Source organism: Plasmodium yoelii (genome assembly GCF_900002385.2).
Source record: "Plasmodium yoelii strain 17X genome assembly, chromosome: 10".
NCBI classification, from domain to species: domain Eukaryota; phylum Apicomplexa; class Aconoidasida; order Haemosporida; family Plasmodiidae; genus Plasmodium; species Plasmodium yoelii.
In genome coordinates, this window is record NC_036182.2 from 392 (window position 1) to 22,725 (window position 22,334).

The window sequence follows — 22,334 nt, forward strand, 5'->3', positions numbered from 1 at the left end:
TAAACCCTGAACCCTGAACCCTAAACCCCTGAACCCTAAACCCTGAACCCTAAACCCTGAACCCTAAACCCTAAACCCTGAACCCTAAACCCTGAACCCTAAACCCTGAACCCTAAAACCTGAACCCTGAACCCTGAACCCTGAACCTCAGAACTATAACATAAATTTTATTATATACTTATATTTTTTCAATTTACTATTTATAATATATTCCCAATTTATATATACCTCAAAATATAAAGTTTAAAAATTAATAGTGATTAATATGTTAGTATACCTTATGATAAATAAATTAACGTATATAATGCAACTTCTGTTAATACGAAATAATAGTAGCTACAATTAAAACTTAAAAAATATTGTATATATAGTTCGATTTTTATTTTATTATTAAAAATGTTAGATGCATAAAACGTCTTTTATAGATATCGTTGTGTTGTTGGACTTCGGTCGATATTTTATCACTACCTATTATATATTAGTGATCTGTTTAATTAATCTTAAAAACACACATATTAATATGAAGGTATATTATATTGTAGACAATTGTTACAAATGAATCATCTTATAATTCATACCCACCCTCACATATAATCCTATTATTACAACATATATTCCCGTAATATAATTTAAATCAAAATAACTTTTACTAAATAAAATTTTTCATCGAACAAACAAATCCATTGTATATTATAATCCCCATAATTCAATATACCCCCTCATTAACAAGTTTTATATAATAGACAATTGTCATATATAACCAATATTTATATATCTAATATATTATTTTAATCATTTTAATCATTTTAAATCTATATATTATCACCTATTTCATATTAATCACACTACCCCTGTTTTCCTTCAATATTTACACATCATCTCCAGATTAAACATACACAATCATACATATATTTAATTATAAAAAATTAATTATAAAAAAATTAATTATAAAAAATTTAATTATAAAAAATGTAATTACAATATCCCAGAACCATAAATAATCAACCATCAATCATAAACATAACCTTGACCCATAATACATGAACACCTCGACATTAAGAATATTATAATTAAAAAACAAATTAATTACATTATATATTTCTTGACTTTACAACTTTATGTTTCATTATTTTATTTATATTTTATTTCACGTTTTATTTCATATTTTACTTCATATTTTATTTGTATTTTTTTTAACTTTATAATACTATATTTTGTTATTAAAAGGAAAATTATAATTTGCATTAATTTATAAAAAACATAGCCGTCAATATTGCTACCAATAAATAATTTTTATAAAATTAACAATCTTGCTAGAAAAATGTTTAGTAAAACTTGTACTAAAAGTGATACAAAATCACAAATGTGTAATTATCACACTATTATTATGATGAGGTAAAAATGTTGCTATTATAGTAGTATTAGTAATATATAAAATTAACTGCATTCCTCAGATTAAATTAATTATTTTAATATAATATTAATATTACTATGGTTTTTTATTTATTAGTGTAAGCAATATGTGATTCCATACGTAATGAGCTGTTTTGTAATTTTAAATTGAGTTTGATCAATCATAAAATATGTGTATTCATAATGCTATATTTAAAAATATCAATTATATAATTAAAGTTATTTATTTTTCATATTCATTATTTATGAAAGATTCTTTTATTGATGTCGTTTTGTGGTTGAATTATTTAAATAAAAAATATATTAGACTTATAAATCTGATAAAAGCATACAAATTTGACTTTTAAATAATAATTTGTATTTTTTAAAATAAATATTTGTTTTTTATGCTTTATTTGAGAAAATTATTTGCTTCAATTTTAATTATATTTGTTCTGTTTTGAGTTAATTTTTAATTAAAAAAATACTAATATATATTTTAATAGTTTGTTTGTAAAGTCCCCAAATGAATAAGTTTTATATTCAAATTGTTTTCTTTCTTTTAATCATCCCCCTATATGTGAATAATAAAACCCTTGCAACCGAGCTTTCTCCAAAAAAAGATACAAAACACAAATCAAAAAAAAATAAAAAACGTTATACGTAAGAAAATACTACAATATATATATTACATATTTCATTATGAAAATATTAAATGTGTACGTCTTTGCAAAAATACAATACCTTTATTTTTGGACGCATTAAAAATATGTTCTTTTTTAGCTATGATAATACACAAGAAATATATGAAAAAAACAAGCACCTATTATATACCGATATCAAAGAAACTAAAAATGCATGCAAAGTTATGAAAGAAGCTTTAAGACAATTAGAATATCATGTTACAAATACAGTTGATTATGGATTATATAATATATATTATACTGACTATATGCTTTTTGATGATATAAAATATCAATATAATACAAATGTTGAAAAAAAACAATATATAGTTGATAATCCGAATAAGGTATCAATTAACGAACAACATTAAAATTTATAAACCAAATTGAAATTAAAAAATGATTATAATATATATATTTCTCTTTATTTCCATTAGTATAATAAAATAATAAACAAGTATTGGAATCCCGATCATGCCAATTTGTTCAATGATGATAATGTTAAAAGTATACAAAACATAAATAATTACCCAAATTAACATATTATTGTTACTATTTATTCTTTCCCACATATTCAAACTCATCATATTTTAATTATATCTATGCAATTTTATAATATACTTTTAGGAAAAATTGTCCGTGTATACAATCCAAATTTAGTAATTATACAACAACGTTCCAAAACATGGCCATGGTCTCGTCAGAAATATTTTTATGCTATTGCTGCAAAATTTAAAGTAAGGAAACCTTTCCTCTTCTATTTCGTTATAAATCATATTATTCACAATAATTTATGCAATATATTTTTATTAATTTTGTAGATATCAGAAAACAAAATTATAATTGTCATGAGCTCAGCAAATATAAATGATAACAACTGTAAAAATAAAAGAAATTTTGAAAACATAATAGTAAAAAATGCAAATTTATTCGAAGCTAACATTGATTCTGAAGATGATATTAGAAATGGAAAATTAAAAAAAATTTTTGTTAACTTAAGTGGACACATTATTGAAAAAAAAACGGACCGTATTTATGTCACCTATTTCGAATCTATAAGCGGTATACAGATTTTAATAATAATTTATTTCAACAATTGTTAAAAAAATATGGTTTTAAATAAGTGTAAATATTTATAATTTGCAACAAATTTAAACATTTTATATATTCACCCATTTATGTTTTTTTTCTTAGGTTGGTGAACATGGTTCCATTTAACAATAATGCATTGTCGAAAACCTTTAGATTATTTCTCACTTCATAAATAAGCATATATTTAAATATATTTTTCAGTACCGTATATTAGAGAATTTATGTTAATAGAACGATTTATTTTCATGAATGGTATTTATTTAAATTACCATCATAACATATTTTTTTGTTTTATGATTGTTTTTTTCTTGTCTGTTATTTGTTTATCTCTTTTAATATTATAATGCATCTATATGTATTGATTTTTTGAGTAGTACGAATAGAACTGTTATAACTTATGAAGATCTTTCATTTAATCTTATCACCTTTTTTTGTTTACAAACATGGACATCATCTATAAACTAAAATTTGGGGGGATATCCCATATATTTAAACTATTCTTTATTTGCAAGTGATATTTGATCTTAATACCATTATTGTAATTGAATTAATGAAGTGATCATAATGATTCAATGCAAATCTTACGTTATACGCAATAACTTTTTGTATTGCTATTTAAAGCATATAATACCAATCTATTTTATCCACATTATAATAAACTAACTAAAACACTCTTTCCTTTAAAAAAAATTCATATACATTCATAGAAAAAATAAAAAATAAAATATAACATAAATGTAAACAATATAAGATAACAATTTATTTATTTTCCTACAATTGTAACATCACGTTCGGAAATTATAGTATTAAATAAAACATAAATGTAGAATAAAAATAAGCAGTTAAATAAAAATATTCATAAAATGAGTATTTTGTGATATATATAATTCAATATAACCCTAAACCCGGAACATTGGAACATTGGAACCCCTTTAATCAACATTTATAAACCCCAAATTTTATCAAATTATAAAAAATTAAATTACAATATCCCCGAACCTTAACTCAAAACGCAGACTAGTGAACAAAACTATAACTCATAAGCATAACATTGGCCCATAATACATGAACACCTCGACATCAAAGATATTAAAATTAAAAACTAAATTAATTTTATGTATGCATATGTGTATATATTTCTTGACTTTACAATTTATGTTTCGTTATTTTATTTATTTATATTTTTTATAACTTTATATATACTATGTTTTATTATTAAAAGGAAAATTATAATTGTATTAATTTATAAAAAGGCATGGGTGTTAACATTATTACCAATAAATAATTTTTATAAAATTAACAATTTTGCTAGAAAAGTGTTATTTAGTAAAATTTGTATTAAAAGTGATAAAAAATCACAAATGTGTAATTACCATAATATACATTTTATCATTATGAAGTAAAAAATGTTGTTATTATAGTAGTATTAGTAATATAGAGAATTAACTGCATTTCTCATACTAAATTAATTAATATAATATTACTATGATCTTTTATTTACTAATGTAAGTATATGTGTATTTCCATACGTAATGAACTGTTTTATAAATTTTAGGTTGAGTTTGATCAATTGTAAAAATATAAAATTTTTGTATTCATAATCCCATATATTAAACATATCATTTATATAATTAAAGTTATTTTTGATATTCATTATTTATGAAAGATTCTTTTATTGATGTCGTTTTGTGGTTGAATTATTTATATTAAAAATATATTAAACTTATGAATCTGATAAAAGAACACATTTACCGTTTAAATAATAGTTTTTATATTTTATTGGAGAAAATTATTTGCTTCAATTTTAATTACACATCCCCAATTTTCCGAGTTAATTTTTAATTAAAAAAATACTAATGTATATTTTAATATTTTGTATGTAAACTTCAAAAATGAATATATTTTTTGTTCAAATTGTTTTATTTCTTTTAATAATCTCCCTATGTGTGAATAAGAACACCCTTGCAACTGAACTTATTCCAAAAAAAGATAAAAAACACAAATCAAACAAATTTACAAAACACAAACCAAAAAAAAATAAAAAATGTTATCCTACGTAAGAAAATACTACAATATATATTATATATTTCATTATGAAAATATTAAATGTGTACATCTTTGCAAAAATCTTATAAATACAATAACTTTATTTTTGTACACATTAAAAATATGTTCATTTTTAGCTATGATAATACAAAAGAAATATATCAAAAAAACAAGCACCTGTTATATATCGATACCGAAGAAACTATAAAAGCGTGCAAATTTATGAATGACGCTTTAAAACAGTTAGAACATCATGCTACAAGTAAAGGCTATACAATTTGTGGCGGAATTCCTTCTGAGAATAAAGTTTTTTATAAAAAAAAACATCGAGGTCATACAAAAATTCTAAAAGCTGAATATCTAATTTATGATCCGAATCAAGTATCAATTAACGAACAACATAAAAAGTTATAAACCAAATTGAAATTAAAAAATTATTATAATTTATATATTTCTCTTTGCTTCCATTAGTATAATGAACTATTAAACAAAATATGGAATCCCGATAGTGACCTATATTTAAATAATTACGCTGTTAAAAGTATACAAAACATAAATAATTAGTCGAATTAACATATTATTGTTACTATTTATTCTCTCCCACATCTTCAAAATCATGATATTTTAATTATATCTATGCAATTTTATAATATTTTTTTTAGAAAAAATTGTCCGTGTGTACAGTCCAAATTTAGTAATGATACAACAACGTTGCAAAAAACACCCGTGGTCTCTTCGTAAATATTTTTATGCTTTAGCTGCAAAATTTAAAGTAAGCAAAACTTTCTTCTTCTATTTCGTTATAAATCGTAATTATCATATTATTCAAATACACTTTTATTAATTTTGTAGATATCAGAAAACAAAGCTATAGTTGTCATGGCTTCAGCAAATATAATTGATCACAACCGTAAAAATAAAAAATATTTTGAAAACAAAATGGTAAAAAGTGCAAATTTATTCCAAGCTGAAATTGATTCTGAAGATGATATTAGAAATGGAAAAATAAAAAAAGCGTTTGTTAACTTAATTGGATACATTGTTGAAAAAAGAAAGGACCATATTTATATCATCTATATCGAATCTATGACCAGTATACAGATTTTAATAATAATTTATTTCAACAATTGTTAAAAAAATATGGTTTTAAATAAGTGTAAATATTTATAATTTGCAACAAATTTAAACATTTTATATATTCATCCATTTATGTTTTTTTTCTTAGGTTGATGAACATGGTTCCATTTAATAAAAATGCATTGTCGAAAACCTTTAGATTATTTCTCACTTCATAAATAAACATATATTTTTCATCACCATAACACTAGAAGATTTATGTTAATAAAAATATTTATTTCCATGCATAATATCCGCTTTAAATTACCGTCATAAAACATATTTTTCCGTTTTGAAAAAGTTTATATATTTTTTTTTGTCTTTTAATATTATAATGCATCTATATGTATTAATTTTTTGAATAATACAAATAAAACTGTTATTACTTATGAAGATCTTTTATTTAATACTTATCACCTTTTTTTGTTTACAAACATGGACATCATCTATAAACTAAAATTTGGGGGGATATCCCATATATTTAAACGATTATTTATTCCAAATACTATCATCACTTATTATTTATTTGTAAGTGATATTTGATCTTAATACCATTATTGTAATTGAATTAATGAAGTGATCAGAATGATTCAATGCAAATCTTACGTTATACGTAATAACTTTTTATATTGCTATTTAAAGCATATTGCCAATATATTTTATACACATATATATGGACATTATAATAAACCAACTAAAACACTCTTTGCTTTAAAAAACTATTTCATATCCATTAATAGAAAAAATAAAATATAACATAAATGGAGAATAAAAATAAGCAGTTTCGTTAAATAAAAATATTCATAACATGACCATTTTATGATATATATAATTCAATATAACCCTAAACCTTTAAAACAATTCCTTAAACTAATAAATATTATAAAATTATTCAAATTAAATGCAATATAACACTTAACCCGAATATGGGTTCTATAAACACAAACTCAACCCTGACCCACAACATAAAAACTATATAAAAATTGTGCAAAAACAGTACAAAAATACATACTATACATATGTAAAATTATATTTTATTGATTATCTTCAAAAATAGACACTTCCTTAACACATAACAATCATTATTACTATTCCTGAAATAGTCACTACTCTTCGAATAATATATTAATGATCCATTTTCTTTACTTTTTTAGCTTTTCTCTTAAATGTTGTTTTTGAGCTCTTTTCCGTAATACAAATAACGAAAACTAATATAAAATGTTAAGAAGTGTACGATTTTTTTGTTAACGTTTGCATATATTTAATGAAAATAATTTTTAAATTTCTTATTATTTACCTTATAAAAAATTCCCAAAAAGATTGTTATTGCACTGAATATTGATAAAGCTAGAATTAATTTTTTTACTATCGACAAGCTTGATGATGTAACATCAGAACTTTGTAAGTGATTTTGTGTTATTTTTATCGATGGAAACGATGGAATATCCCCGCAATTAATACCAGTATAGTCCTTTTTAAAATTTTCATAATCAGTTGATAAAGTAGACCATACTTTACTATATGAACTGTCTCCACTAATGCTAGAATTTCTATTAAGTTCATTAAATTTGCCAACAATGTTATTTGCATATCCCAAATATTCCTTGCAATCTAGCTTGTCTTCTTTAGATTCAGTAGGTATTTTACATAATAATTTAAATGCTTCATAAAATTTAGATATATCTTCAAAATTAATGTTCAACAAATCCATATTTTTAAATATGGCATCCTTAAAATTATTATATCCCGTGTTTTCTTTTAATGTACTACTACAATCTTTACCATTATCTTTACAATTGATATAATTCTCATCATTTTCTATATAATTAGTATACAAATTATTTAGGTTGGTTTTGTCATCTTTATTTAGGTTTAACTTATGATTTAACCATATCATAATGTATATAATAAATGCTTTAAACTGTTCATTACTTAATTCATCAAACCTATAAGCAATATTTTTATTGAACAACCATAAGCATGCAGCATTTATTTTATCGAGTTCAGTAATGCATTCATTGTATGTTGAATCCCCTTTAGGGCAGTAATCCCTAATACCTGCTATATGATGAATATCATATTCTTCAGAACTGTTTAATTCATCGGGATAATGTTCAAATACTATAGAAAACCTATTACACTAAGAGAGCATTTATAAAAGTATAATAAAAATATATGTTAATGAAGCTCTTATAAAATAAAATTTAATGAAATTTATAGATTATATAATATCGACAAATACAAGGAAAAGCAAATTTTATTAAAAAATGCAGATACCAGGTCATAATCCATTGTGATTTTATTTTGTTTATAATATGTAAATTATGTAACATAATATTGTTTTATATATTTTACGCTTAATAAATGACAAAATAATTGAAGTCTAATATAAAATCGTTTGTGTTTAAATAAATTCCTATCATTTTTAATATTAATTTAAAGGTAATATGGAACAATATAATATTTTTATGGAACTTAAATTCCCATAAATTAAGGTTATTTTGGGCATTATAGGTTATATGTATATAAGGTTACACATAAAATTACTATCCTTAATAAAACTCATATGGACATTATTATAAAAATTAACATTGTAATGAATTTATAATATATTTTCTTTTACATATGCTTTAACATAGAAAATAAACAACATCATATCTTTTGTTTTAATAAATGGTGTCTCAAAATTAATATACTGAAAAAATCGAAACAATTAAGAAATCCATTATTACTATAATGTTTAAAAGTATATAAATAGTAATTTTTTTAAATATATTAAATTTGTATATACTTGTTTCTTATAATATATATTATAGTTTTTTCTAAAATAATAGCATTTTCAAATTTAGCTACATGCTCCATTTTCTATGCAAATTATATAAATTTATATTATTTATATTTAATATATATAAATTAAAAAATAATTTTAATGCGTTAAATAACTTTATTTTTATTCCTACATATCCCAATTTAGAAGTATTATCTGTTGACTAATTTTATAATATATTTTCCCACCTTTTCCATTCTTTAAAACAACAATTAACACTGAACCCGTATTTATAAGCTTAAATAAGTCTTTGAATCTATATTATTTTTAAAATAATACTTAGTAAATGTTAAACATTTATTATGCCTTTCTATTAATATTAAAATTAAAATATAAATAAGTATCGCTGGGAGTTTTAAAGTATAATATAAAACTAAGTATATTACTCTTTGGTGGGAAGAGATAAGATATATTTTCTCTTTTAATATATATATTTAGATAAATATTCGTTAAATGTTCTGCACTGTTCATTATTATCTTATATATTTTATTGTTATTATTATCATTGGATATACATTAAAATAATTCGTTAAATTTTTTATATTTTATTAATTATATGGTAAAATAATGCTATTTAAGATTATAAAATGATGATTCATTAAACAATGATAATATAATATGTATTATTGAAATGCTATTTGGCATTAATTGAGTCTTTAACCTTTTCTCCATTGCCCATATTTTTAAAATATAAAACTAGAAATCCCAAATTGGATCTTTAACAAAATATATAACATTGATACGTTTATAATGTATTATTCTGTGTCTTTTCGATAAAATTAACATATTTCAATATTAGTTATTGGTAGAGTATTTTATTAGATGTATAGTCATATAATAACAACGCTATTCTATCTATCAAACTATAACATTATATTTTATTAATATTCTTATATTCAAATATATTAACTATTTTAAAATATAATTTATTTATACCTCAAAATATTAAGTTTAAAAATGAATAGTGATTAATATAATGTTCTACCTTTATGATAAGTTAAATATGGAGCAACTTCTATTAATACAAGAAGATAATAGTAACTACAATTACAACTTCAAAAAATGTTAGGAGCATAATAATATTTTATAGACAATGTTATATTGTTCAACCTCGATCAATATACCATACGTCTATATTTTATGATTATATATTATCACAGTTCAGTTTGATAAAATGATTTAGATTAAAATAAATATGATACAAGTTATAAGTTTTACTAAATAAAATTTTAGTCAAATGAAGAAACATATGTGTTATACATAATTCGATATAACCACAGATTAACAAATTCTATATAATAGGCAATTATTATATAGATAATTCAATATAACCCTAAACCTTTAAAACAATTCCTTAAACTAATAAATATTATAAAATTATTCAAATTAAATGCAATATATCACTTAACCCGAATATGGGTCCTATAAACACAAACTCAACCCTGACCCACGACATAAAAACTACATAAAAATTATGCAAAAACAGTAAAAAAATATTATAACTATACATATATAACATTATATATTATGATTATCTTCAAAAATTATGGTCAAAAATAAAAACTTTCTTATATCAATCATTATTGATATTCCTGGAATAACCACTACTATTCGAACCATATATAATGGTTCATTTTCTTTACTTGTTCTCTTAAATATCGTCGTTGAATTCGTTTATCAAATCCAAATAATATATGCTCTCCATAGATAAATATATAATCACTTTATATAATATATATATCAATATGTAACATCAAATATTAAATATGTTATTTTTATTCATTTGAAAAAGTATAACAAAACATAATAATAAAGAGTCCCTATCTTGATTTTTTTTTTTTTTTGTATGATTTATATTCTTTAAAAAAGAATTTAACATATTTACAACATTCAATAATTATTTCAATTGAAAGAACTACATTCATAATAACAAATACAAAATAAATCAATCCGGGTACCAATAACGACAAAACAAGCAGCGTCAACAACACCCCCCTCACCATTAATTTTTTGGTCAATTTTGTTAACTTTCGCTTAGTTTTTGATTCATTTTCGATATTTGAATCGACCCCATAATGCTCAGTCCCCACGATATTTCTTTCATTTTTCAATTGTTTAAAGTCTTCTTCTGATACAGGATTATTTTGTATCAGTTCTATTGCTAATTTATTATTCTTTATATTATCAAGCTCTTTTTTTGTTTCTTCTATTTCTTTGTGAAGTTCATCAATTAACTTTTTAGTTCTTTTATCTAAACTATTTAAATCGGGTAATGTATTATTTTCTTTATGCTTCTTTACATGTGAATCTATAATATTTCGAAGATATTTTATTTCTTCATCATCATCATTGTACTCATTAAGTTGATTTGCAAGACTCAAAGTTGATTCATAATAATAATTTAAATCGAATCGGTTATCTGTATCCCCTAATATCCTATTATTTCTAAAATTTGTTATATTCCTTTCATGATATATGTTTCTCTCATTTATATAATATAATTCCTGAAAAGAAATGAAATATTTATTAACATGTGTGTAATTAATTTTAATTAACTTAAATGTTTTACCAATACATCAAACAATAATATAAGGTTAATGCAAAACAATAAATACGATAATTATAATGAAATATTATTAATAATAAAAGAAGATAGTGTGTAACTTACATTTTTAACATATTCAAAAAAACAAATAATAATTGAAAAAAAAACAAATTTTAAAATACTGACTCTCATTTTTAGCTTTATTTATTAAATAAATGAATATATCTATAAAAAACATGGAATATATTTCATTTATTAACTTTTTCCACTTTCTATAAAATTTATAATTGTTATAATCAATTTCGTTATATTCATTAAAACCATTCATTGATATAAATATTAACCTTTCTATAAAAGATACACAATTTTTAATATAATTTATAATGCATTAGTACATTTAGTGATACGGCTCTAATATATTGTGAACTTTTATATTTCCATTATTCCTTACATATGAAAACTAATAAATATCAATTCAAATAATAAAATATTAGATACATATATATTTTATATATTAATACATACAAACATATAATGAAAACATTAACCATCGTTGCTATTTACATTTAAATGGTTTCTAATTTATTATATTTTATTGTTGCATTCCTCCAATTTTAAATATTACTTAATAATATTCTCCATTTTACTACCACTTTTTTGTAAAAATATTTTTTTTCATAGATTCCTATATAATCATTCTGTTTATAAATATATCTCATAATATACATATCAAATAACAAAAATAATACACATGGAACCAGTTTATTTTTATCCCAAATCGAAAAATGAAATATACTCAATCATATTTATTTAACAGATTCTTAGACACCTTTCTCATTTAAACAATATTGTGACTTTTATAATTAATAATGAAATACAAACAAATATTATAATTCCATCATATAGAAAAATTATTTTTTATTATGAAATATGAAACAAACTCTTGACATGTACCATATATATATTATAGACAAATTTACTATTTATATTCTTTAAATTTGACTTCAAATATAACTTAATTAAAATGATCACTTTGGATAATTTAGTTTTCTTTTATAAAAAAAAAAAAAAAATTAATTAATAAATGGTACAGGGTCGGCCTACATAACTTTGTGTATATTTAATACTGATCCTTTCCTCGTGAATGGGGTTTATAACAGGGGTTTTCATTTTTTTCACATCAACTGATTTTATAATTATTGCATCGCTCTTTCTCTCCATTTTCAGCTCGGTTAAAAATTAATACACACTTTCATTACAAAACCCCATTATAGTTGAAGGGAAATCCTTCATATCAAATAATGCCATTTATTTTCTTTCACCGTTTAATCAAATACAAAAAAAGCACAAAAATTTAATATAATTCCTAAATCCCTTAAAATAAAACCAGATGAAACACAATCATTTCCGTTTACAACATTATTAAACACCATACATATGATTCGATATCCAACATCAAAACAACAATTTAAATCAAAAAAACATAAATCCCTATTCCGAATTCCCCCAAAACATTTTAATTACAAACCATACTCATAATATGATAAATATCAATATATCCCGAAGAAATTCAATTATTAAAAGAAAAATAATTTTATACTGATTTAAAATATGTAACCAGTCTATACAAATAAAGATTTTAAAGAAGTTTATTATAACGTATTTTCGAAAATTAATGATAAAAATCCACAAGGTGTTAATTATGACCAGTTTAATCAATTAGGTGATAATATACAAACACCATCTGGATATTCATTTAATTTTAAATATAATGCATCATTGCAAAAAGCTAAACAAAAATTTAAACAAAAAGTATATCCATCACTTCTTTATTTTCACCATTATATGAACATCACTTCTTCATTTTCACCATTATATGAACATCATTTCTTTATTTTCACCATTATATGAACATCACTTCTTTATTTTCACCATTATATGAACATCACTTCTTCATTTTCACCATTATATGAACATCACTTCTTTATTTTCACCATTATATGAACATCATTTCTTTATTTTCACCATTATATGAACATCATTTCTTTATTTTCACCATTATATGAACATCACTGCTTTATTTTCACCATTATATGAACATCATTTCTTTATTTTCACCATTATATGAACATCATTTCTTTATTTTCACCATAATATGAACATCATTTCTTTATTTTCACCATTATATGAACATCATTTCTTTATTTTACCCCTTTACAAACCAAAATTTCCATTCACCATAACAATATTAATGTACATTTATATAAACTTTATTCAAAATCTAAGAAATTAATCATAAACAACGAAGATGTGTGCAATTTTCCAACATTATTCATTTCTTCCACTATTTAATGATACAATAACATAGTTACTTTCCTATTTCATTTTAATGATCCTAATTTTTTGCTTGTTTACTTCCCCATTATTAATTAATATCCTTATTCAAATAAGATAACACTATATATCCCCCAAAATACATTTCAATTACAATTTCTTTCATGATTTTGCTTAATTTTGTTTTAATTTATGTGATTTTATAATACTTATTAATCTATATATAATTTATTGACCACTATTATAATAAAATAAAACTCCAATAACCATTACATACATTTTTATAATATTATTTTACACACTTACCACCATTTTAAATCAAAAATAGAAAAGTATATATCTACAAAATGATCAGAATTTAATTATTGACTTTTTATTTTTCTCATTTTACATATATTATCACACCTATAACATTTAAACATTATATCACCTTTATTTTTACATATCTCAATCAGAGTAAAAAATACAACAAATAATTTAAATAAAAAATCTCATCATATACCAAATATATTGATTAATTCCATCCTTTTTTAATCAAAATATACAGAAATTTGAATTATAATTATATTATAATTTTCTTTATAGATATTACACCACCATATTTATAATAATGAACAAAATATATCTGACTTATTTAAAATTTATATACCTTTTAAATTGGGACCCATAAATTTGAACATTAAATCGGGACCCATAAATCTGCAACATTAAATCGGGACCCTGGACATTTTTTAATTACCAAAAAAATTAAATATTCCTATCTTAATATTATTTATTGGATTTTATTTTGCATTTTATTGTTATAATCAACTTTATAATTACATTAATTCGCTTTATACATTTATTATATTATAATATTTTTACTTAATTATGCAAAAATCAAATTAACAAAAGCATTATATTGTTGCCTTTTTGTTGGCAATAAATGTATTAACCCCAAGATCTAATAATTATGTTGAAGCAGACCCAGAAATTATAAACAAAACAAAAAAAATGCTAAGTCGTTTATTAAAAAAGTTAAAAATAACAAAACTGCAGTTATATCTACTTTATTGAAACATTAGCACTAACATTTGGTGCTACGTTTGATGTAATCCATTATCAAAAGAATGGAATTACTAAAAAACAATCATCCAACAGTGAAACAAAACCCTTAACTGTTCCACTGAAAACACAATATCAGATAATAAAAGTACATCATCAACAATAAAAAGTGATACCAAACCATCACCATATAATTATACAATAACATAGTACCCACCAATATCACATTGTAGTTACTGATTCATATTATATATTTTCATGACATATTTGAGAATAAACCCAAAATTCAAGTATATCACACACTCTGTAAAAATTAATTGATATAATTGATATAGTTAAACAAATGTCAATAATTCGAGACATTTAAGTATCTTTATATTATAAATCTCCCTTTTTTGTAACATTTTATTTTAATTTGTATATCCCATATATATATGTAATCATATATTGGATTTATTAAAATGTGTCAATATTTTATATTGCAATTCAAAACTTATATATGTCCCCATCCTTCCTTTATAATGATTTAATTCCGATACACCATTGAAAAACCTTTTTGTTTTCCGATATTCCCCAATTTGTTACCATAAAAAACATATTCCTCATGTAATACTTATATGTCCTGTTACTTGTGTCATTTATAATAAAAATAAACCCTGATTTATTCATTATTCCCAGTAGCATCACGACTTATTGTTTATTCCCAGTAGCATCACGACTTATTCTTTACTCCCAGTAGCATCACGACTTATTGTTTATTCCAAATAGTATCATGACATATTTTTATTTGTAAGTGATGTTTGATCTTAATACCATTATTGTAATGGAATTAATGAAGTGATCAGAATGATTCAATACAAATGTTACATTATATGTAATCATTTTTTATATTGTTATTTAAAACATATAATACCAATGTATTTTATGCATATATATACACATTATAATAAACCAACTAAAACATTTTTGCTTTAAAAAAAAATTATATACATTCATAGAAAAAATAAAATATAACATAAATGTAGAATGAAAATAAGCAATTTCTTTAAATAAAAATATTCATAAAATGAACATATTATGATATATATAATTCAATATAACCATGAGCCCTGATCCCTAAACCTTTATTCCAATCTGAAATTGATTCTGAAGATGATATTAAAAGTGGAAAATTAAAAAAAATCTTTGTTAACTTAAGTGGATACATTGTTGAAAAAATAAACAAATATGTTTATATCGACTATGTAACCGGTATACATATTTTAATAACTTAAAATTTTATTCCACATTTTGTTTTGTTATTTCTTTATCCTATTTTACATTTATATAAATGTAAATATTTCCAATATATGCTATTCATCCACACAAAACTATAATATTTTCTTTTATATATTTATACATTATTGTTTTTTGTTCACAGATTACTATTAATACCCCTATTATTGGAAATTTATTAACTGAAATAATTCACTCACCACAAATACAAAATATTATGAGATTATGCATCATATTTTCCATGGAATAAATGTACATTTATCATAATGTTTTTTATCATCTTAATGTTGTAATACATTATTAATAAAATAAATATCCTTTCATATATCCTGTCTATTTAAATTATTGCCATAACCACATTTTTTAATATACTTTGTTTCTGTACTATTTCTCTTATTTTCATTATTTTTATACAACACCCCATCGTTATTATCAACCTTATAAATTATTAACTATATCAATCAAAATCCTCTAACTCATCTATTAATGATTTATTTTATCTTTCTTTTTTTTCTCTTAAATTTTATCTTTGGAACTCTTTCGAATTCCAAATGATGAATACTAATATATTTTTAGAGTTATAAAAAAGGAAGTTATAATTGAAATCAAATAAATCAGTCATACAACACTGTTTTATATAGATTAATAAAATACATATATTTATATTATAATATTACAAAAAATACATTTTTTAATTGTCTATATAAGCCAAATTACTTATATTAATATGCAGTTTAATTATTATTTTTAATACTTATATTGAATTTTAAAGTCAGATTCAAAGAATCTGAACCCAAAACAAAAACTATAATTATATTTATTATTCTAAAGAATCGCCTTTTCTTTTATAAAGATAAAAAATAAACAACAAAAATAAAATTATAAATGGTACAGGATCGGCCTTCATAAGTTTATATATATTTAATAATGGATATATTCCCCAATAAGTGGGATTTATAAAATGGTTAGTCTGTTTTTTTTTAGATGAATTTATAATTATTTCCACTTTTTTCTTTCGATCATTTGAGTTTATAAACTGTTTATCCTGTTTTTTGGGAGTAGATGAATTTATAAATTGTTTATCCTGTTTTTTTGGAGTAGATGAATTGGTAAGCTTTTTATCCTGTTTGTTTTGATTAGATAAATTTATAGTTATTTTCATTTGTTTTTTTCGATCAGTTGGGTTTATAACACTTTCTGTCGTTTCATTTGTATCAAACATATTTATAGCCTTTTTCATGTTTTTTTTTTTCTTCGATTTCTTTCTCCATCCAAATGGCAAATACTAACATAAAATTATGAAAAACATATAATATTTTATAGTGAGGAAATATTTTAAAAATTGTATACTTCACAATTTTCTTTTTATTTACCTTGTACATAATAGCTAAAGCAATGGGTATTAAAATAATTAGAATTGAAATTCCCATGTTCTTGTATACGTTGAATGGATTATCACCTATTTCTGTTGTTCCATTTACTGCTACTTCTGTTTCAGAATTTCCTGGTTTCATCACTGAGCTTAGCACTGGGTTTTGAGAACATTCTTTTTCAGATTCCTCCGAAGACGATTGATGTGTATCAGTTTGTTCCGTAGAACTTGGTGGTGATGATGGTCCACTTCCTGTTTCTTTTTTTTCAGACATACATTTATATAATATAGTAGTTTCTATTGTTGTTTTAAGTTCATTCACATAACTAATCGTGTTATCAGCAGAATTTTTTAATTTACCGTAAAAATCTTCTAACGTTGGGAACACATTTTCATATAAGCTATTTCCAATATTAGTAAACATTTTACTAAAAAATAAACTATATAATTCAAATATTTTTTTAAAATCTATATGTTTCGAGGTATCTTCCACTTTCTTTAAATCTTTCTTTCCATTCGATGCATCTTGGACCTTTACACTTAAAACTTTCGATGAAGTTGTTGCTTCTTCACCTAATTGCTTACAAGTTTTTATTTTTTCTATCTCTATAATTTCTGGAAAAATTTTTTGGGTATTATTATTTTTTATAAAATTCTCATAAGCATTTTTTAAAGTCACCAATACATCACAATAATATTCATCTTCAAAAACTCTCTTTTTTTTAAAAATAAGGTCTATGTATTGTTTTATCCAATCATTAACAAATTTTGAAAAATTGGAGCAATTTGAAGGATCGGTGGTATGTTTAGTAATTGCATTACACAACTCATTAAGTAACCCATAAAGTTTACGCATTCTATGAATTTCAAGATTCATTAGTTTGCGGTTTTTATTGATTTTATCATGATATAGTTTATACTTTTTACTATTTCGTATAAACGTGACATAAAAATCTCCTATGCTTCCGTAGCTTCCATATTTAATTAGTTTCATTTTATTACTTAACCATAGCATAGCATACGTGATGTATTCGTTATTTTTATTTTCATATTCTATATTTTTATTCAAAACGGATAATTTATCAAGTAATATTATAGTAACAATATTAACTACTTGACCGACAGTTAAACATTTTCCATTCCTTGTTTCCAAGTTAGTTCGACAATAATAATTATATTTGTTTTCAGGCTTATGATCCTTCTTGAAATCAAAACCATCAGGCAAAATTTGATCAACATATTTTAATGCATCACACTAAGAAAATATTATAAAAATTAATGAAATATTATGAAATTTAAGTTAATTTATAAACAATGCAAAAACAATAAAATAAAATTCATTTTATTAAAAAATGTATATACCACATGGGAACTCATTATGCTGGATTTTATTTTTAATCTGTAAAAAAATTGTCATAATATTATTGTGTACATAAGGAATGTATTATAATAAAATATGTTATCCGGTTAATGGTCTTCTATATAATTAATATATATATTTAAAGAGGTTCTATTAGTTTTAATACTAAATTAACATACTATAATAATAGTATTAAAAAGGTATTTAATTATTATTTATGACAACCACTAAATTTCCTTAAGAGGTTATTTGTTTAACATTTTTATATCTATATATAATACATTTTACACGTAATATAAATTTTTTAAATAATATCTTGAATAACTATATTCCACAAATTCATGGAATCTCGTAAAAAAAATAGATTAAATTTGTTTCATATAATAATATATTTATATTATAGGTTTACACATGAAAATAAATATATATTCGCTACTTTTTTAATAAGGAAGTTTCAAAAGTTATTTTAATTTATTTTATTATTTGAATGTCAAATATTTATATATGTTATTATTCTATATTGGATGTTGCATTTTTTAATATCATATCTAATAATATAAAACAAATTACTTATTTAGATTACAATATTTATAGAATAGGTTAACACTACTACTTTTCTAAATATATTATATGTAGTTCGTATTTATAATATATAATAACTTTATTTATACTAAAATGTGCTTTATTAAATAATTTTAGATGTATCTTTTTAAAACTTGGATAATATAAAAACTAATTTTAATTTACAAAAGAATCTATATGAAATTCATTTCATGTAGTTTACTTAAATTTTATAGGTTTATAATTTTAACATTTGCTTTTTATTTAGTGGCGATAATAAATTTTTAGAAACATTATGTGAATTTCCCATGATAGTGCACATTTCTACTTATAATATAAACATATTATATACTACATATTTTATAATAAACCATTTAGTTCAATATAGAAAAACTATATTTTTAAGAAAACTATAGAATCATTAATAAAATTCATATTATTTTTTTGATGTTGTTAATTCTAATATTATCCCATTAAACAAATACTTAATTAAAGGCTATAATATTCATTTGATATTTTGTGCATACAATTTTAATCTTATCTCCCGTATAATAATATATATGACTACTGTATATCCATGTGATAGAATTAAATAAACATAATACATTAATCTAATATTAGTATTGTTGTTACTAATGATATATCACTGTTTACTACAATGAAATAATTAATGCACTCAAGAGGAATAATTTAAACCAATTAATAATTTTCATTGTTTCAGTGTTTTAAAATATAACATTTTAAAAAATATGTATTATCTCGTAAAAACATTATATTTAAAATATATATTTATAAGTTTCTGTATATATAATAATCTAATATAAATATTATTAGTTCAAAAAAAATAATTACTATCTATTTTTTCGATATATTTTATATTAATATTTAATTATATGAATTTTTCACAATATAACAATATTTCAATATTAGTTATTGTAAAATATTTTATTATTTTATATGTATGTCATATAATAACAACGATATTCTATCTATCATATTATTTATAATTATTAGAACAAAATATGATATTAACTATTTTAAATGTAATATATTTTATACATTTCATAATTCATATATCCTTAAAACTATGGAGTTTAAAATGTAATGGCGACTAATATAATAGTATACCTTTATAGTAAATAAATTAATGGGTAGAAAACTATTTCTATAATTTAAATTTAAAACTTTAGCATAAAATGAAACTATATATAATAAAAAATTAAGATAATATACATATATCTATATTTATTTTTTTATTAATATGCATATTTTTATTGATTATTAAAAATGTTAGATGCATAAAATCCCTTTTGTAGATAACGTTGTATTATCGATTCTCGATCGACATTTTATGAATATATATTACTACAGTTCGGTTGTTAAAACACAATTTAAATCAAAATAATAATGACACAAATAATAAGTTTTACTAAATAAATATTTTCACAAAATATAGAAATGCATTATATATTATGATGTCCACAATTCAATATAACTCTTGATTAACAAGTCTTATATAATAAGCAATTATGATATAGGATAATATGAATTCATATATATTCAATATCTATATTAATATATACAATATAAATATTTTACTTTACCCATATTATATCTCTATAAACACTCAATTATATATGTTATAACTCATGAAAAAAATGTTACACAACCTCTTTCACATTAATGACTATGCTCCTTTGGGTGGTGCATATTGGGGCATATTTTGATATTAAACATACAAGTATAGTATATATATTTAATCATCATTTATAGATAAATAAATGATCACATTATAAACAGATTAATAAAAATATAACCCTAACCCAAAGCATAGATTTCATATAACAAAACTATAACTTATAGTACATAACCCTGACCCAAAATATGAGTTCTCCAAAATGCAACTCTAAACCTCAGCATAGCTTATAATTTTATTAATAAGTGCGTTTAAATTATTCCATTCAAATTCATTCTTCCATAACTCCATTTATCATTCGGTTCAGGTGTTACTGAGGAAGGAAAGAATTTATTATGATTTCCTTCCAATTCCATTCCATCTCCCCCAGTTTCTTATATTATGCATTGTTAATATTTAAATCAACGTTTTCTTTTAGGATCAAATCGATACTTTGGAATAATCTTTCTATATCTATTTCAATATTCGACCGATTGACCCATAAACCATTAACACAAAATTAACAATAAAATACAAAAATGCATAGTATAGTTCAACACATTTACCATTAAGTTATATTAACACGAAATCCAATTCTTATAGTTTGTCAAAATATATTACTTTACTCGTTCCTTTTCATATTCATTTTTTCTTACATATTTAGACTTAATATAAATATTAAAAAGTCCAACTTATTCTATACATATTTTTAATAATTTTTTTACTATATATATATTTAAAACAAATCTTTAAACTAATAAATATTATCAAACTATAAAAAATTAAGTAAAATACAAAATCCTAATCCCAATATGGGTCCCACAACATAAAAACTATATAAAAATTATGCAAAAACTGCACAAACATATAACATTATATTTAACTGGTTATATTATTTAATTATTCTTATAAACCACCAAATTATGGTCAAAATTACTTATTTCAAAATAGACAATTTCTTAAAATATATCAACCATTATTACTATTCATGGAATAATCACTGTTCTTCGAA

At 21.8% G+C, this 22,334-nt stretch overlaps 5 protein-coding genes across 5 annotated transcripts; 2 read left to right on the top strand and 3 right to left on the bottom strand.

The window, feature by feature from the left end:
• Positions 1-1,918: 1,918 nt before the first annotated feature.
• PY17X_1000003 (fam-a protein) lies at positions 1,919-3,293 on the top strand (the record flags this gene model as incomplete). The annotated part of the gene is made up of 6 exons (XM_034637544.1): positions 1,919-2,055; positions 2,176-2,422; positions 2,513-2,582; positions 2,703-2,812; positions 2,897-3,112; positions 3,270-3,293. 6 exons carry the CDS (start codon positions 1,919-1,921, stop codon positions 3,291-3,293), a joined length of 804 nt encoding a protein of 267 aa, XP_034493496.1.
• A 1,766-nt stretch (positions 3,294-5,059) lies between these two features.
• PY17X_1000005 (fam-a protein) lies at positions 5,060-6,462 on the top strand (the record flags this gene model as incomplete). Its single annotated transcript, XM_034637545.1, has 6 exons — positions 5,060-5,223; positions 5,351-5,594; positions 5,685-5,754; positions 5,876-5,985; positions 6,066-6,254; positions 6,439-6,462. 6 exons carry the CDS (start codon positions 5,060-5,062, stop codon positions 6,460-6,462), a joined length of 801 nt encoding a protein of 266 aa, XP_034493497.1.
• Positions 6,463-7,471: 1,009 nt separating this feature from the next.
• PY17X_1000007 (PIR protein) lies at positions 7,472-8,621 on the bottom strand (the record flags this gene model as incomplete). Its single annotated transcript, XM_022955002.1, has 3 exons — positions 7,472-7,537; positions 7,627-8,469; positions 8,607-8,621. 3 exons carry the CDS (start codon positions 8,619-8,621, stop codon positions 7,472-7,474), a joined length of 924 nt encoding a protein of 307 aa, XP_022810713.1.
• A 2,355-nt stretch (positions 8,622-10,976) lies between these two features.
• Positions 10,977-11,893, bottom strand: PY17X_1000011 (fam-b protein; the record flags this gene model as incomplete). The annotated part of the gene is made up of 2 exons (XM_720143.2): positions 10,977-11,660; positions 11,825-11,893. 2 exons carry the CDS (start codon positions 11,891-11,893, stop codon positions 10,977-10,979), a joined length of 753 nt encoding a protein of 250 aa, XP_725236.2.
• A 5,281-nt stretch (positions 11,894-17,174) lies between these two features.
• PY17X_1000015 (PIR protein) lies at positions 17,175-19,103 on the bottom strand (the record flags this gene model as incomplete). The annotated part of the gene is made up of 3 exons (XM_034637546.1): positions 17,175-17,639; positions 17,728-18,981; positions 19,089-19,103. The coding sequence occupies 3 exons, from the start codon at positions 19,101-19,103 to the stop codon at positions 17,175-17,177; spliced, it is 1,734 nt and encodes a 577-aa protein (XP_034493498.1).
• Positions 19,104-22,334: the final 3,231 nt, after the last annotated feature.